This window comes from Sturnus vulgaris, chromosome 5, assembly GCF_052056855.1.
Source record: "Sturnus vulgaris isolate bStuVul1 chromosome 5, bStuVul1.hap1, whole genome shotgun sequence".
In the NCBI taxonomy this organism is placed as follows: domain Eukaryota; kingdom Metazoa; phylum Chordata; class Aves; order Passeriformes; family Sturnidae; genus Sturnus; species Sturnus vulgaris.
The window spans coordinates 74,023,498-74,041,670 of record NC_142247.1 but is presented as its reverse complement, the minus strand read 5'-3'; the positions used below and the strand labels follow the sequence as shown (position 1 = coordinate 74,041,670).

Below are 18,173 nucleotides of genomic sequence, written 5' to 3'. Positions count from 1 at the left end.
ACACGGCCCCAGCATGGGGACAGCGGGAACCCCGATATGGGGTCGGGGTGCGGGACACAGTGACAGTGACCCCATGGGACGCTCCCGAGGCGGGGGATGCCCGCGGGGACGGGGTCTCTGTCCCTGTCCCTCTCCCAGAGGGGTCTCTGTCCTTGTCCCCGGTCCCTGTCCCTTCTCCCGGGGCTGTCCTCGGCCCCCCGTGCCCGGCCTGGCCCCTCGCCCGCCGGTGGCTCCGGGCTGGCGGCGCCGGGCGGCTGCGGGTGGCGGCGGGGAGGGAGGAGGGGACGGTGCCAACGCGGTGCCAGCGCGGTGCCACCCGGGGCGCGGCGACCCCCGGGCCGGACACGGCCCAAGGGCTCTGCGCAGGACCCGTCCGTGCCGCCGTGCCCCGCTGAGCACCCCCGTCAGCGGAGCGGGGACGGCAGGAGCAGCGGGATGGGGATGGGTACAGATCCGGGGTGGGCACGGGCACAGGGATGGGGATGGGCCGGGCACAGGGATGGGGATGGGCCGGGCACAGATCACTGGAGCACGGGCACGGATCTCCGGGATCAGCCCCAGCGATGGCGATTTTGATGCCTCCGCAGTGCCCGCCGCCCCTCCTGAGGACACCCCATGGATGAACCCCGCGGACGCCCCCGGGGGTCCCAGCCCGTGGCACAGCGGGGTCACACCAAGAGCTTTTATTGGCAACAGGTCCAGGGCAGCGACCCCCGGCCCCCCAAAAGCCCGGGGGCGCCGCGGCCCCCCCGGTCACTTCCCGGCCGCGGGGGGGGGTTTGTCGAAGAGCCCCGCGATGTCCAGCATGGCCTGGCGGATGTTGCGGGCGAAACGCTGCGAGTCCTGCGGGCGGCACCGCTCAGAGCCCGCCCGGACCCCCCCAGAGCGGGACCCGAACCCCCCGAGTGAGACCCGGACCCCCAGAGCGGAACCTGAATGCCCCAAGGTGAGACCCGAACCCCCCCCATGCCCACCCTGGGGCACCCCCTGAGCTGTGGGACCCGCGGTGGGTGGGGGTCCCAGAGGAGGAGATTGGGATGGGGTGGGGGTCCCACAGGAAGAGTGGGGGCCAGGATGCAGCAGGGTCAGGATCAGGGGCTGTCTCAGACCCACAGGTGACCCCACAGGTGACCCCACCCACGGACAGCGACTGCAGCTCTGGGAGAGCCCCCCTCGCTGTCCCCCTGCCCGGGGACCCCCACCCCCCGTGCCCCCCTCACCGTCTCGGGGCTGGAGAACTTGCTGGACACGTGGAAGGTGATGAGATTCTCCCCGGCGATGATGTAGGACACCCCATAACCATCGTCTGCCACCTGCGGGGGGGGCGAGGGACCATGGGGTACCTGGGACCCACCTGGGACCCACCTGGGCCACCCACCCGGCCCGTGGGGCTGGGGGCTCCTGGTGTGGGGCACCCCCTGCCCAAATCCACGGGGGGAAGGGATGCAGTGCAGACCCCCAGAGCCACCCCCGCCCCCCCTGCCCCCCCTCCCGGTGCCCCCCGGAGCTCACGGGGCCGAAGCCGCCGCCGCTGGAGACGTGGTCGGGGAATTTGTTGAGGTCGAACATCTTGAGCTGCTGCTGCGGGGTCTGGCTGGTGGAGAGGCGCCAGGGCTCTGCCAGCACCTGTGGGACCGCTCGCTGCACCCTGGGCACCCCACGGCACCCCAGGACACCCCACTGTGCCCCATGGCACCCCAGGACACCCCACTGTGCCCCAGGGCACCCCACTGTGCCCCAGGGCACCCCACTGCTGTGCCCCGGCCCCAGACTGGGACTCCACGTGCGGTGACACCAGGGCTTGGGTGGCGGTTCCCCCTCGGACCACGCTGTGCCCTCCCGTGCCCCCCCCGGTGTCCCCTCCGTGCCCCTCGTGTCCCCCCATGCTCCCCCCGTGTCCCCGCATGTCCCTCAGTGCCACCCTCGTGTGCTGCTCCCACACTGCCCCCTCGTGTCCCTGTCCCGTGTCCCTCAGTGTCCCTGTCCCCTGTCCCGTGTCCCTCAGTGTCCCGCGCTCACCTTGGCCAGGAAGGGGCTCTGCATGCCCAGGTATCGCGACATCAGGTAGAGGCAGAAGAGGTGGCGGTCGATGCCCGAGCCGGTCATGGCGAGCCGGTAAAGCTGCTGGTGCTTCTCGGCCGCCGCCTTGAACAGCCGCTGCCGCTCCGAGCGCTGGGGGTGAACCCCAAACTGTACCCCAGAGCACCCCAAACTGTGCCCCAGCACACCCCCCAAACCTGAACCCCAAACTAAACCCTGGCACCGCCCCAAATCTGCACCTTGAACAGCCGCTGCTGCCCCTCTGCACACGGGGGAAGACTCGGTGGGGCTGAACCCCAAATGTGCACCCCAAGTCTGCACCCCAAATGTGCACCCAGCACCCCGTGAGGGACAGGAACCTCTGGGAGGGATGGGGACACCCATGAGGGATGGAAACTTGTATGAAGGAAGGGGACCCCCGGGAGGGACAGGGACCCCCGGGAGGGACAGGGACCCCCAGGAGGGTGAGGACGCCCCGGGGTCTGTTTCCTGGGCGGGGTCAGGGCTGTTCCCGAGGCCAGCCCGGTGTCGCCGCTGTCCCCCGGTGGCACTCACGCTGCCGCGGGGGTCGGCCATGCTGCGCACGAAGGCCGTGGACTCGGAGGTGCAGGAGCGCACGGTCTCGGTGCGGCCCTCGCGGAACAGCCGCGTCATGGACGCCTCGTAGGTCAGGCAGAAGCTGCCCTTGTCCTGCGGGATCGGCCAGTGGGGATTATGGGATGGGCCTGGACTCATCCTACTGATCACACCCCATGGCCCTGCCCTGGGCCCTGTACGCAACCCATCCCACTGATCCCATCCCATCATCCCATCCCATCATCCCATCCCACAGATCCCATCCCACGGATCCCATCCCACGGATCCCATCCCACGGATCCCATCCCATCCCCCCATCCCATGGATCCCATCCCACAGATCCCATCCCATTTCATGGATCCCGTCCCATCCCATCCCACGGACCCCATCCCATCCCACGGACCCCATCCCACAGATCCCATCCCATCCCATTTCATGGATCCCGTCCCATCCCATCCCACAGATCCCATCCCACGATCCCATCATCCCGTGGATCCCGTTGCCCACCCGGAAGTGTGCCAGCTGCAGGGCGATCTGGATGAAGGCGTCGGGGCTGGTGCGGCAGCGTTTGATGAGTCCCTTGCCGAAGGTGGAGAAGGGGAAGCAGCAGAAATCCACGTCCTCGGCCAGAGCCCGCGCCACCCGCAGGGACGCCTCGATGGCCGCCACCCCCTGGGGACACGGCATGGCATCCTCACCTGTGCCCTCACCTGTACCTGTGCCACCCCCTGGGGACACGGCATGGCATCCTCACCTGTGCCCACACCTGTACCTGTGCCACCCCCTGGGGACACGGCATGGCATCCTCACCTGTGCCCACACCTGTACCTGTGCCACACCCCTGGCACCCGCAGTGACCCCCCCCCGATGGCCGCCATGCCCTGGGGACGTGGCACAGCACGGCACTCCCACCTGTCACCCACCTCGGCGGGGATGTCCCACCGCAGGCGCTGGGGGGGGCTCAGCTGCCTCCTGGGGTCCCCCTTGCAGTGCCCCCCCTCCGTGTAGCCCAGCTGGAACTTGTCCGTGGCCAGCATGAACTGGGGGGGGACAGGGGGGCATTGAGGGGGGGCAACGACCCCCCAAAACCCCCATCCCCGCAATCCCATGACCCCAGAACCCCAAATCCCCGAATCCTCAACCCCCCCCCACTCCATCTCCACTCCAAGCCCGAATTCCCAGACCTCTGATTACCCAATTCTGTGCCCCCAGACCCCAAATTCCATGGCCCCCCAACCCCTGAGCTCCCCAAACCCCGAACCTCCCGAACCCCCATTCCATGACCCTCCAACATCCAAATCCCCAAATCCCCTGGTCCCCCAATCCCATGACCCCCCACATCCCAAATCCCCAAGCCCCCTGGCCCTTCACCTCCCGATCCCCCCGACCACCCCCAGGCCCCCAGTCCTCTCCAACCCTCCCGTCCCCCAAACCTCTTGTCACCCCAACTCCCTGGGCCCCTCAGCCCCCCAAAATTCCAAGCCCTCACACCCCCCCCAGCCCCCCAGAATCCCGACCCTCACCCCACAGCCCCAGCAGATCCCCCCACATCTTCCCCCCTTCACACCCCAGACGAGGGGTACCCAAATGGGGGTCCCTAAATGGGGATTCCCAACATGGAGGTGCCCAAATGGGGGTCCCCAGCCCTTGGGATCCCCAACTGAGGGTCCCTAAATGGGGGTCCCCACCTCTGGGGTGTCCCACTGGGGGTGTCCCCTGTCCCCGGTACCTCCCAGAGGTGCCCCACGATGGGGGCGTCGGCCCAGGAGTGCTCGGCGTTGGCCCCGACTTTGCCGTTCTTGTAGACCACGAGCGTGAAGGACTTGTCGAACCAGCTGGGGGGCGGCACCGGGCATTTGGGGGGGTTCGGGGGGGGGAATTTGGGGTGTCCGTGGGTACTGGGGGGAGGTTTTGGGGGTGTTTTTGGGGCACACACCGGTCGTAGCAGCGGCCGTGCAGCAGGGATGGGGATTTAGTGTGTCTGGGGGGATTTGGGGTGTCTATGGGGGTTTGGGGTGTCTGTGGGGCACACACCGGTCGCAGCAGAAGCCGTGCAGCAGGGACGGGACTGGGCGGGGATTTGGGGTGTCTGTGGGGATTTGGGGTGTCTGTGGATGCTGGGGAAGGTTTTGGGGTGTTTTTGGGGCACACACCGGTCGCAGCAGAAGCCGTGCAGCAGGGACGGGACTGGGTGGGGTTTTGGGGTGTCTGTGGGGATTTGGGGTGTCTGTGGGTGCTGGGGGAGGTTTTGGGGTGTTTTTGGGGCACACACCGGTCGCAGCAGAAGCCGTGCAGCAGGGATGGGGCTGGGTGGGGGTTTGGGGCGTCTATGGGGATTTGGGGGGAGGTTTTGGGGTGTTTTTGGGGCACACACCGGTCGTAGCAGCGGCCGTGCAGCAGGGACTTGGCGTAGGCGTCCAGGCAGCCGGGCCGGGCGGGCTCTTGGCCGTGCTCCTCCTCGTCCAGGGTGAGGAAGAAGGCGGCGCGCTCGATGGCGTCCAGGGCCACCTTGTTGGGGCCGCGGCTGAAGAACCGCGCCCGCGCCTCGGCCCACGGCACCCTGAGCACCCCCGGTCAGGGCAGGGGCACCCCGAGACCCCCACCCCAAAAACGGGGGACACCCTCTGAGCCCCCCACCCATGGTATTCCCAGAGTTCCTGGTGTTGCCGTAATTCCCGGTGTGTTCAGTGTGCCCGTCATTCCCAGAGTTCCCAGGAGCCCGTAATGCCCAGTATTCCCAGTATGGCCATTATTCCCATTATTCCCGGTGTTCCTGGAGTTCCCAGGAGCACGTTATTCCCATTATTCCCAGAGTTCCAAGGTGCCCAGTGTCTCCAGTATTCCCATTATTCTCGGAGTTCCCAGGAGCCCGTTATGCCCGGTATTCCCAGAATTCCTGGTGTTCCCATTGTTCCTATTATTCCCATTATCCCTGGGGTTTCCAGGAACACTTTATGTCCATTATTCCCAGTGTCCCCATTATCCCCGTTATTCCCAGTGTTCCCATTATTCCCAGTGTCCCCAGTATCCCCATTATTCCCAGTGTCCCTACTATTCCTGTGATTCCCGTTATCCCCCGGAGTTCCCAGAGTTCTCAGATGCCCAGTGTCTCCAGTATCCCTACTGTTCCCATTATCCCCATTATTATTCCTGGAGTGCCCAGTGTCCCCATTATTCCCATTACTCCCGAAGCCCCCTCCCACCATTCCCACCCTTCATCCCCGTCGCTCCCGGTTCCCCTCCCACCTTTCCCCGGCCGTGAGCGCCGCCAGCCGCTCCTCCCCGGGCTGGGGCGGGGAGGGATCATCCAGGATCCTCTGGAATTGCATCTCCAGGTCCGCGGGGGGCAGCAGCTGCCCCCCATAGTACAGCCACACCTTGTAGAAGCGGCCCTTGTGGTACACGGCCAGGTGCTTGCTGTCCGCCAGGTGCAGCAGCGTGTCTGGGGGGGCACGGGGGGGTTCAGGGGGGCGGTGTCACCTCCCCCCCGTGCGGTGTCACCCCCCTGTCCCCGTACCTGTCTCCTTGCCCGGGATGCGGGTGGTGTTGAACATCCGCTCCGACTGGTACGAGCACATGGGGACCACCCCCAGAGCCATCATCTGGGGGGGGGACAGGTTAGGAGGGGTTAGGAGGGGTCGGGGGGCTCAGAGGGGGTCGGGGGGGCTGTGTCCCCATCGCTGTCACCCCCCTGTTCGGAGCCCCCGACAGCCCCTTGGGGACCCTGCCCTGTTTCTGTCCCGCAGAGTTCTCCCCGCTCTCCCAAGGATCCCCAAAATCCACGGGACCCCCCAAGTCTCTCAGTCCCATGGGATCTCCCAAACTCCCCATCCCCATGGGACCCCCACCCAGGACCCCCCAGCCCCATAGGATCCCCAAAACCTCCCTCGGCCCCCCGGGATCCCCAAAACCCCCCAGCCCCCTGGGATCCCTCCAGTCCCTTCAACCCTAAAGGGCGTCCCACAATCCCTCCGGTCTCCTGGGAACCCCTCAGCCTTTCCAGCCCCCCTGGCCCCCCCAGAGCCCCATGGGCCCCCCCAGAGCCCCCTCACCGGGGGGATCTCGCCCCGGTCCAGGCGCCGCCGGTAGAGGATGAGGGCGTGAACCACATTGGCCGCCCGCGCAGCCTGGATGGGGCTGGGGGTCACGTACAGGAAATCCTGGGGACAAGGGACACGCCACGGCTCGTGGGGGATGCCGGGGGTCCCCGAGAGGGGTTTGGGGGTCCCCCAGCACCCCCCAGCTCCCCCTTACCATGGCGTAGTAGTTGCTGTTGACCATGAGGGGGCTGCGGCCGCGCAGGTAAATGTACTCCTCCCACCAGTCACTGACCTGCGGGAACGGGGACAGGGACAGGGATGAAGAGAGGGAACAGGGAGGGGGACATGGGATAGGGGACAGGGATGAGGACAGGAACGGGGACAGGAGACGGGACAGGGATAAGAATGAAGGGACGGGAACGAGAACGGGACAGAGGACAGGAACAGGGATGGGGACAGGGATAGGGGACAGGAACGGGGATGGGGACAGGGATAGGAATAGGGAACAGGAATGGGGGACAGGGACAAGGGACAGGGATGGGGATGGGGACAGGAAACAGGGACAGAAAAAGGGGACAACGCCGTACAGGACCCTCTGCCCCTCCTGCTCCAGGAGATCCCAAATCCCTTCCCATGCTGCCAGTGGGGGCTCCCATCCATCAGTTCCAAGGTCCCCAGAGGCTGCAGGGTGTCCCCAGGGCCCCCCAGGTGTCCCCACACTCACATAGTTGGTTGTCCACCAGGATTTGAGGCGCAGGTACCGCTGGAGCCGCGGCGCCGTCTTCTCCTGGAACTCCTTGGCCAGCGCCGCCATCTCCGCGTACTTGTCATCGTCCAGGAGCGGCCGCACGGACTCCAGGTACTGCGGGGAGGGGACACGGGGTGAGCCCTGCCACTGCCACTGTCACCCCACTGACATCATACTGACACCCCACTGTCACCCCACAGCCCCCCGGGCGTGCGTACCCGGGCGATGGTGGCTTTCACGGGGGGCACGGGCAGCTTGGGGAGGGAGCTCTGGAAGCTGTAGAGGAGGGGCTTGCGGATGGACATGATCTTCATCATCATCTGCGGGAGGAGGAGGAGGAGGGATGGGGTGAGGATCCGCGGCTCGCAGCGCCCAAAAAAACGCCAGGCACCCACAGCTCCCCAAAAAACCTCAAGGTACCCACAGCTCCCGAAGCACCCACAGCCCCCCAAAAAATCCCAAAGCACCCAGGGCTCCCGAAGAACTCCATCCACAGCTCCCAAAGCAGCCATGGATCCCAAAAACCTCCACGTTCCCACAACTCGCGATGCACCCACAGCTCTCAAAAAACTCCCAGGTACCCCACAGATCCCGAAACACCCACGGATCCCAAAAAACCCGCCAGGTTCCCACATCTCCCCCATCTCCCGGTGCTCACAATCCAGAGGCGGGTGCTGCGGCTCATGTGCCCGTGCGGCTCGAACATCCAGCCGTGGTAGGAGAGCAGCAGGCGCAGCACCCTCCGGAACAGCAGCACGGCCGCCAGCCACGCCCCGGTGGAGAACAGCACCGTGCTGACCACGGTCTGCGCCTGGGGGGTCAGCGCCTCGCTGGGGACACGCGGGGGACACGGCGTGAGGGGCGGCCATGTCCCCAAAACGGGCCCGGGTGGGACTCCCGGGGAGTGTCCCCACGTGGGGCTGTGCCTGTGGGACATCCCCCAGCCCCTGGGAGTGTCCCCACGTGGGGCTGTGCCTGTGGGACATCCCCAGGGAATGTCCCCAAGTGGGGCTGTGCCTGTGGGACATCCCCCAGCCCCTGGGAGTGTCCCCAAGTGGGGCTGTGCCTGTGGGACATCCCCCATCCCCTGGGAGTGTCCCCACGTGGGGCTGTGCACTGTCCCCACATCCTTGGGGATGTCCCTGAGTGGGGTCCCCTGAGGGACATCCCCACATGGAGATGTCACACACGTCCTGCGCCTTCTGGGGCTTGGGGTCCCTCTATGGGACCCCTTGGGGGATTTCCCCAAACGGGGCGGTGCCCATGGGGTGGGGATGTGCAGGGTGGGGGCCCCACAAGTCCCCATGGCCGCACTGGGTGAGGGGGAGCTCTCGTGGGACAGTGCAGCTGGGGGCTGTCCCCACCCCGGTGTCCCCCCCCGGTGTCCCCCGTGCCCACCTGTGGGGCAGCCAGTGCTGGATGCGGGCGATGAGCCCCAGGGACGGATCCACCTGGCAGTAGCAGGAGCCGGCGGTGGCCATGACCACCACCATCCAGCTGGAGGGCGACGCGGGGTACACGCCGGTCAGGAAGATGTTCTGTGGGCACAGGGGGTCAGGGGGGTGACAGCGGCGCTGGCAGGGGAGGGGACAGCGGTGGCCCAGCCCACCTTGGCGCGGACCAAGCGCTTTTTCCAGGAGTGGACGGCGGCCAGGTAGAGCTGGCGCACGGCCTCGCGGCTCAGGTGGAAGTCCAAGCCCTCGGGGGTGACCGTGAACTGGAAGGCCACGGCCTGGTGAGCCTCCGCCATCCTGGGGACCCTCTGGTGACACCTGCGGCGGGGAGGGGACACCGGGACGATGGACACCGGGGTGCTGCCTGCCACCGGCACGGAGCTGGGGACCCCGCGACAAGGGGTGGCACAAGGGAGGGGTGGCACGGTGGGTGCCCTCCCTCCCCGGTGTCACCCCGGGGGCGGTGCCAGCCCCTCGGGAGCCCCCCAGCCCGTGTCACCGCGGTGGCACAGCAGCGTCACGTGGAGCTGGCGCGGTGCCCACTGAGGGAAGGGTGAGCGCTGCCACCGCCGCCAGCGCCGGCCCCAGAGGCGACATCGGGGAGGGCACCCCAGCCCCTGCCCGGAGCCCAGCCCGGAGCCCGCGTGTGGCACGCGCTGTCCCCTGTGTCCCCTGCACACGCTCGTCCCCGTGTCCCCAGCGGGAATGCGGGAGAGGCGGCACGGACACAGCCGGGGGGCCCTGGGGTGCCACAAAGTCACTGTGTCACCACGGGGGGGGCACAGCCGGGGGTCACTGTCACCACGGGGGGGGCACAGCCGGGGGTCCTGGGCTGTCACTGTGTCACCGCGGGGTCCCTGGAGACCCTCCCCACTCCAGGGGCGCCCCAAAACCCCCCCAGCTCTGGGACCCCCCGGTGTGGGCACAGCCAGGGCCAAGCCCAAGGAGCGCCGGGGTCAGGGGGAGGTGACACTCCTGTCCCCAACACGGGGGAGCGCCTTTCCCACGGGTGGCCTTGGGCTGAGGGTGACAGCCACGGCTGGGCAGGCCCCGGTCACACCGGGGTGGCATCACCTGGCACTGATGGCACCGGTGTCACCCCCCCTCCCCACGGCCTGGCCTGGCACGGTTCGGCTCGGCCTTAACCCAGGTCCCCCAGCCCCGCAGGGCGCTGTGGCACTGCCCGGTGGGTGCCACCACCCCGTGTCACCCCGCGTGGCACCGAGCGGTGTGGCACGGATGGCACTGCCCACCCTGTCCCTGCCCAGCTCCGCGTGTCCCTCCGTGGTCACCGCCCCGGTGTCCCCCCGGTGTCCCCCCCGCCCAAGGTCACCGCGTGGGGCCGGGCCCTGCTCCGTGGGTGGGGGGCGGCGGGGCCGGGAGCCCCGGAGGTGACACCCGGAGGTGACACCCGGAGGTGACACCGGGGGGGACCCCCGACCACGCCGCGGGGCGGAGGGCGCGGGGGTCGCTCCCCACGGACACGCGTGGGGGTCCCGGCACCGGGAGCGACGCCACGGGAAGGGACCGGGGGGGTTTCGGGTACCGGGGGTCCCCGTGCGCGCCCCCTCCCCGGGCCCGGTACCTGCGTGGGGGGCGCGGGGGCGGCGGCTCCGCGGGACGGCGGCTCCTGAGGCCGCGGCTGCGGCCGCCGGTAACCGGACACCGGCGGGGCGGGCGGCACAGCCCCGCCCTCGGGGGGACCGCGACACCCGGGGGGACCCCGACACTCCGCGACGGGGACGGTGACAGCAGGGATGGGGACCCAGATCCCGGAACGGAGACCGGGACAGGCACAGCGACACCCGGGATGAGGATCCCGACACACCGGGATGGGGACAGTGACAGCCAGGGGGACCCAGATCCCGGAACGGGGACTGCGGCACCCGTGGGGATCCCGACACACCGGGACGGGGACCGCGACATGCGGGGACACCCGGACCCCGGGGCGGGACGCGAGTCCTGGGATACGGAGCGGTGTCCCCGGGATAGCGACAGGAGTGGCCGGGCTTGGGGACACCGACGTGTCGGGACAAGGACCGGCCACCCCGGGACACGGAGCCCGACATCCCCCGGGGGTCCCATCCCGGGATGGGAACGGGAACAGGGACACGCGGGGATGGGGTGTCACCAACAGCCCGGGCACGGCGGGGGGACAGCGGGGACACCCCGGGGGACAGCGGGGACACCCCGGGGAGAGCGGCAGTCCCGGGGGGATCCCAACATCCTCGGGGGGATCCACATCCCGGGACAGGGACACGAACCCCGCACAGGGACCAGGGACAGGGACACGCACTGGGTCAGGGACACGCACCCGCTGCTGTCCCCGTGCCCCGCCTGGCACCTGCTTGTCACCTGGTTGTCACCTGCCCGACCTCTGGCCCCTGTCCCGGCTGTCACCTGCCTGTGCCCCGCCCAGTGCCCTGGCTGTCCCTTTGTCCCCTGCCCCCACCCCGAAGGGACATGGGGAGGGGTCCCCAGCACCCCAAAGTCACCCCCCGTGTCCCTTTGTCACCCCCCAGCCCTTCCCTCCCTCTGCCCCACGGCGATCGGGGGGCTGGGGGGGGCTGGATGGGAATTTGGGGAGGGGGCGATTTTTGGGGTAGGATTTGGGGGGTGGGAAGGAAGAGGAGGGAATTTGGGGATGGGATTTGAGGGGCGGGATTTTGGGAGGGGGAATTTGAAGGGGTGGGATTTGGGGGTGGGATTTGAGGGGGCGGATTTGGGAGGGGGAAACTTGAAGGCGGTGGAGTTTTGGGGCGGGATTTTGGGGCAGGGAAATTTTGAGTGGGTGGGATTTTGGGGACAGGATTTTGGGGCGGGATTTGGGGAGGGGGAATTTGAGTGGGTGGGATTTTGGGGACAGAATTTTGGGGCGGGATTTGGGGCAGGATTTTGGGTGGGGGAATTTGAGTGGGTGGGATTTGGAGCAGGATTTTGGGGCGGGATTTTGGGGCGGGATTTGGGGCAGGATTTTGGGAGGGGGAATTTGAGTGGGTGGGATTTTGGGGACAGGATTTTGGGGCGGGATTTGGGGCAGGATTTTGGGAGGGGGAATTTGAGTGGGTGGGATTTTGGGCAGAACTGCAGCGCCGGCCCCAGCGCGGCTTTATTGGTCTGAGTTTTACATTCTGCTGTCGAAAGTGGGGGGACCCCGGGAGCCCCCCCAGAGCTGCGGGGGGGACAATGAGGTACGAACAGGGGACCCCCACCCCCTTCTGCGACACCCCAAAAACCCCCAAAACTCCCCCTAAAAAACCCGTTACTGGCCAGGGGTGCGGATTTGGGGACCCCACCCCCCAAAATCCCCAAATCCCACCCTTCCAAATGGGGGTGGGGGGGGGTCCCACCTCTGCTGCCGAATCCTGGGGTGCCGGGGGGGGGGGGTGGCAGCCCCCCCAAAGCCGTTCCGGGCCCCCCAAAACCGTTGTGGTGCCCCCCCAAAACCGTTCCGGCAACCTAAAACGGTTATGGTGCCCCCCGAAAACTGTTCCGGGTCCCCCAAAACCGTTTCCAATCCCCCCCAAAAGTGCCCGGGGGGGTCGGGGGGGTCCAGGAGTTTTGGGGATCCCCTCAGGAGCAGCGGGCCTTGTGCTGGAAGTAGGCCTGGAAACGGCTCTGGGCGTAGTCCTGGGAAAAATGGGAATAAAGGGAGGAAAAAAGGGGGGGAAAAGGGAAAATGGGGGAATAATGGGGGGTAAAAAAAAAAGGGGGAATAAAATAAAAAGGGGGGAATAAAATATAAAAAGGGGGGAATAAAATAAAAAGGGGGGAATAAAATATAAAAAGGGGGGAATAAAATAAAAAGGGGGGAATAAAATAAAAAGGGGGGGAATAAAATAAAAAGGGGGGAATAAAATAAAAAGGGGGGAATAAAATAAAAAGGGGGGGAATAAAATAAAAAGGGGGGGAATAAAATAAAAAGGGGGGGAATAAAATAAAAAGGGGGGGAATAAAATAAAAAGGGGGGAATAAAATAAAAAGGGGGGGAATAAAATAAAAAGGGGGGGAATAAAATAAAAAGGGGGGGAATAATAAAAGGAGGGGGGAATTAGGCAAAAAGGGAAATAAAAGGGAGATAAAAGGTGAAGGAAGGGGGTCAGGGGGGTCGTGGAGCCCCCAAACCCCCCGGGGACAGGGGGGACACCGGGGCCCCCCAGACTCACCAGGTAACCGAAGTGGATGGTGGAGATCTTGGCCTGCACTATGGACCAGAGCCCCCAGAAAAAGTGAGAGGCCAGGACGAAGCTGGGGAAGGGAAAAAAGGGGGGGGTGAGACCCCAAAACCCCCCCTGTGCACCCCAAAAACACCCACGGGAGAGGGGGGGGTGGGGAAAAGGAGCCAGGAGGGGGCTGGGGGGCACAGGGAGCCCCAAAAGTGGGCAGAGACCCCAAAAGTGGCACAGAAACCCCTAAACAGCACAGAAACCCCAAGAGTGTCCCAGAGCACCCCAAAAGTGACACAGAGACCCCAAATGTGATCCCAACACCCCCCCCCATACACAGCACAGAGCCCCCAGAAGGGTCCCGGAGCACCCCAAAAGTGACACAGAGATCCCAAAAGTGGCACACAGCCCCCCAAGTGACACTGAGACCCCAATTAAAAGCAAATAGCCCCCCAAAAGTGGCAGAGAAACCCCCAAAAGTGGCAGAGAACCCCTGAATAAAAGCAAATAGCCCCCCAAAAACGGCACGGAACCCCCCAAAAACCGCACGGAACCCCCCAATGTGATCCCAATCCCCCCTCCCGGACACAGCACAGAGCCCCCAGGATTGCCCCGGCCCCCCCAGGCCCCCCAGGCCCCCCCAGACCGGTCGATCTCCCGCAGCATCTCCTCCTCGAGCCGCTCCTGCTCGCGCTGCCCGCGCTGCCCCGAGCCCTCGGCCAGGTAATGCCGGATGAAATGGAGCTGCAGGGAGGGCAGGGCAGGGGGCTGCGACAGGGGCCCGGACCCCCCAGGACACCCCAGGATACCCCCAGACCCCAGGAACCCTCCAGGAACCCCCCAGGACACCCCTGACCCCCAGGACCGACCAGGGACCCCCCCAGGACCCTCCCGGACCCCAGGGACTGCCCCAGGACCACGCCGGGACCCTCCCCAAGGATGTCCCCGGACACCAGGGACCCCCCGAGACACCCCAAGGACCCTCCCCAGCCCCCAGGGACCTCTCTAGGGACCTCCCCAGGACCCCCCCGGCCCCCAGGAATCCCCCCAGGGACCCCCAGACCTGCTGCTGGCGGCTGGGGTAGTGCTCGGGGCGTGCCTGGAAGAAGGGCCAGGAGTCGTGGCTGTAGCTGTAAACCCACTCACAGAAATGATTGCCCAGGTCAAAGCCCCTGCAGTGGGGAGGGGGCGTCAGCAGGGACCCCAAAATCATCGGGACAGACCCCAAAACCACCGAGAGAGACTCCAAACAAACACACCAGGGAGAGATCCCAAAACCACTGGAGAGGGGACCCAAACACTCCGGGAGAGGGACCCCAAATCCATCAGGAGAGACCCCAAATCCCACCGGGAGAGGGGATTCAAGCCCCAAATCCCACCGGGAGTGTGGAGAGGGGAAAGGGGGTCCCAAATCCCACAGGGATCGTGGAGGGATGAAGGAACCCCTAAATCCCAGCAGGAGCAGGGAGCCGTGACTGGGAGATCCCAAATCCCACCAAAACCACGGAGCAGGAGGGAGAAATCCCCAAATCCCAGCGGGATCGGGGAGTGTGAGGGGGAAATTCCCAAATCCCAGCGGGATCAAAGAATGTGAGGGGCAGCAGGGACCCCCAGGGACCCCCCCAAACCCCCAGGGACCTCCCAAACCCCACACCTGTAGTTGTAGCTGCTGTACTCGAAGTCGATGAGCATGAGCTGGTCCGAGGAGCCCTCACGCCCCGCCAGGAGCAGGATGTTCCCTACGGGAATTGGGGATTTTGGGGGAATTTTGAGGGGATTTTTGGGGACAGGGCCACCCCCCGGTGGGTGACACTCACCCTCCTGCACGTCGTTGTGGCAGAAAACCACCGGGGATGGGGTGGACTCCAGCAGGTCCCTGAGGGACAGAGAGAGGACAGGGGGGACAGGGAGGGGACAGGGGACACATCAGGGACAGCCTGGGGACACCTTAGGGACACGGGGACAGCCCAGGGACAAGGGGGTCTTAGGGGACACCAGGGACACGGGAATAGAGGGGGACAAAGGGACAGAGGGACACAAAGGCGAGGACAGAACCACGGACACCCCAGAAGGCTGCCCTGGGGACCCCCCCGAGGCCGGGAGGGGACAGGGGACAGCCGAGCTGGGTGACAGGTGACATCACCTGAGGCTCCTCATCTCCTGCTCCAGGTTGTAACCCCGGAGCTGCTCCAGCTGCTCCAGCTGTGCCTGATCCGGGAATGTCAGCTCGGAGATCTGCTCCAGGTACCTGGGGACGTGGGGACAGCGTGGGGACAGTGCCCCAAAGCCACCCTGGCCACCCCAGGGCCACCCTGTGACCCCTCTGTGCCACGGGACCCGCTGGAAGCAGCCAGGGAACCCCCGGGGAGCTGGGCCCGCTGGGATTTGGGGTCCCCACTCCCTGATCCCAGTGGGATTTGGGGTCCCCACTCCCTGATCCCAGTGGGATTTGGGGTCCCCACACCCCATTCCCTGTTCCCAATGGGATTTGGAATTCTCCCACCCCAATCTCTGCTCCCAGAGAGATTTTGGGTCCCCACTTCCTGATCCCAATGAGATTTTGGGGCCTCCACTCCCTGTTCCCAGTGGGATTTGGGTCCCCAATCCATTAGGATTTAGGGTCCCCACTCCCCGGCCCTATTAGGATTTGGGGTTCCCCTCACCACTCCCTGTCCCCATTAGGATTTGGGGTTCCCCTCACCACTCCCATTAGGATTTGGGGTTCCCCTCACCATTCCCATTAGGATTTGGGGTTCCCCTCACCACTCCCTGCCCCCATAAGGATTTGGGGTGCCCCCTCACCACTCCATGGTCCCAAAAAGCCACTTGGGCTCCTTGTTGAAGGGCATGGCCATGCCGTGGAACCTCGCCATCTTCTCGGCGATCTCCGCCGACACTCGGGGCTCCCGCAGCTCCTCCGTGCGCAGCCGGCGGCTCTGGGGGGACACGCCGAGTTTTGGGGAGCCCCTTGGGGTGGGGAGGGGGTCGGGGAGGGGGTCGGGGGCGACCCCCAAATCCTACCGGGATGTACTGCTCCAGCCGGCCCTGCGGGAACACCCCGAAGAGGCGCGGCCCCAGCGCGCGCTCGGCCAGGATGGCGAACATGACACTCTCCAGAACCAGCGAGTCCATGCCCTGGGGATGGGGGACACGGGAGCCCCCGAAACAGGGAACCCCGAAATGGGGGAGCAAATAGGGACAGGAAAATGGGGGCAACAAAATGGGGGGGGGGGGGCAACAAAATGGGGGGATGAAAATGGGGGCACGAAAGTGGGAATGCGAATGAGGACAGAAAAATGGGGGCACGAAAATGGGGGGACAAATAGGGACAAAAAAATGGGGGGACAAAAACGGGAACCCAAAACGGGAAGGCAAATAGGGACAGAAAAATGGCGGCGCAAAATAGGAACCCAAAAACGGGACACCGAAAATGGGATCGCAAAAACAGGACCCTAAAAACAGGAACCCAAAACGGGGTGACAAATAGGGACAACGAAATGAGGGCACAAAAAACGGGGGAACAAAATGGGGCCATAAAACGGGACCCCAAAAACGGGGCACCAAAAACAGGACCCCAAAATGGGACCACAAATAGGGACACAAAAAACGGGACCCCAAAATCGGGAACCCGAATCAGGATCACAGAAACAGGGCCACAGATCAGGACCCCAGAACGGGACCCTAAAATGGCACCCTCAAAATGGGACTCTGACAGCAGCATCCCAAAAACGGCACCCCCAAAATGGGACCCCAAAGCGGGACCCCAACCCAGGATCCCAAACCCAGCACCCCCCACCCCAGTGGGAGAGCACCCGAAAATCCCTGATCCCAGTGGGGTTCCCTTGGGATTTTGGGGTCTCAGGGACTTCCCTTGGGGCTCCCATGGGGTTTGGGATTCCCTTGGCTTTCCCTCGGGGTTTGGGGTTTCGGGGATTCCCATGGGGTTCCCGTGGGGTTTGGGGTCCCCATGGGGTTCCTATGGGGTTCATTTGGGATTCCCATGGGATTCTCTTGGATTTCCCATGGGGTTTGGGGTTCTCTTGGGGTTCCCATGGGGCTCCCATGGGGTTTGGGGTCCCCGGGGGGTTCCCATGGGGTTCGGGTCACGGGGGTGTCGCTGTCCCCTCACCTGCAGGATGGCCCCATAGACGCGCAGCAGCACCTGCCGGGGCTCGTCCCCCACGCTCGAGATGTGCTCGGGCAGCGCGCACTTGTACAGGAGATTACTGAGCCCCCCGCTGCGGGATTGAGGGGTCGGGGGGTCAGAGGGGACACCGGGGGACACCGGGGGACACCGGCACCGAGGGAACACCGGGGGACACCAAGCCACGCGCTTGTACGGGAGGTTCCCGAGCCCCCGGTGAGGGATTCTGGGGGTTCAGAGGACACCGGGGGACACCGGGAACCGAGGGGACACGGGGGGGACAGTGACATCCCTGCTCGGGATGTGCTGGGGCGCCTGGCAGGGGACGCTGGGGACAACGGATGGGGGACACTGGGAGAGGGACCGGGACCGTCACACTGGTGCGGGTGTGACAATAAAGGGAAACTGGGGGACAGGGACGCTGGTCCAGGGAGCGACTGGGAGGGGACACTGGGGGACAGGGACACTGGTTCGGGGTGGGGCAACTGGAGATACTGGGAGAGGGACAAGGGTCAAGGAAGGCAGCTGGGACAGGGACACCGGTCCGGGGGGCAACTGGGGCCACTGGGAGGGGCACTGGGCTATTGGCCACGGAGGCAACTGGGGGACGGGTCCGGAGGGCAACCGGGGACACCGGAACACCGGCCCGGGGGGCAGCTGGGGACACTCAGAGGGGGACAGGGACACTGGTCCGGGGGCAACTGGGGCCACTGGGAGGGGGGGACAGGGCGGAGGGGGAGCCGAACCCTGGGACGAGACCACTGCGAAGAGGGAGGGGGGGGAGCGCCTCTCGTCGGTTCCGCTTCCTACCTGATCGGCCAAATGCCGAACTCCTCCGGGCTGATGAGCTTCCAGGAGCCGGACAGGAACTCGCGGCACCAGGCGTAGGCCTGCAGGCGGGTGGCGGCGGGGACATCGCCGTCCTCGCTGCAGCTGCCCTGGCCCCCCGCCGCCGCCGCCATGGTCGCCCCCGCCCCGTCCCGCTCGGCCAGGGCGGGGCCCGCA

General features: G+C 65.8%; 2 protein-coding genes across 2 annotated transcripts; both read right to left on the bottom strand.

Moving 5' to 3' along the window:
* Nucleotides 1-704: 704 nt before the first annotated feature.
* On the bottom strand, nt 705-9,213 carry CPT1B (carnitine palmitoyltransferase 1B). Its single transcript, XM_014890765.2, has 18 exons — nt 9,014-9,213; nt 8,803-8,942; nt 8,063-8,234; nt 7,623-7,724; nt 7,381-7,518; nt 6,871-6,948; nt 6,669-6,776; nt 6,134-6,218; nt 5,863-6,058; nt 4,991-5,176; nt 4,346-4,451; nt 3,540-3,656; nt 3,124-3,288; nt 2,596-2,730; nt 2,020-2,172; nt 1,513-1,626; nt 1,221-1,313; nt 705-843 (listed from the first exon to the last, which is right to left on the bottom strand). Exons 1-18 carry the CDS (start codon nt 9,152-9,154, stop codon nt 754-756), a joined length of 2,319 nt encoding a protein of 772 aa, XP_014746251.1. The 5' UTR covers nt 9,155-9,213; the 3' UTR covers nt 705-753.
* A 2,717-nt stretch (nt 9,214-11,930) lies between these two features.
* CHKB (choline kinase beta) lies at nt 11,931-18,145 on the bottom strand. Its single transcript, XM_088166007.1, has 11 exons — nt 17,979-18,145; nt 17,154-17,262; nt 16,046-16,159; nt 15,827-15,960; nt 15,168-15,272; nt 14,842-14,900; nt 14,679-14,763; nt 14,088-14,196; nt 13,671-13,768; nt 13,025-13,106; nt 11,931-12,488 (listed from the first exon to the last, which is right to left on the bottom strand). The coding sequence occupies exons 1-11, from the start codon at nt 18,128-18,130 to the stop codon at nt 12,432-12,434; spliced, it is 1,104 nt and encodes a 367-aa protein (XP_088022133.1). The 5' UTR covers nt 18,131-18,145; the 3' UTR covers nt 11,931-12,431.
* Nucleotides 18,146-18,173: the final 28 nt, after the last annotated feature.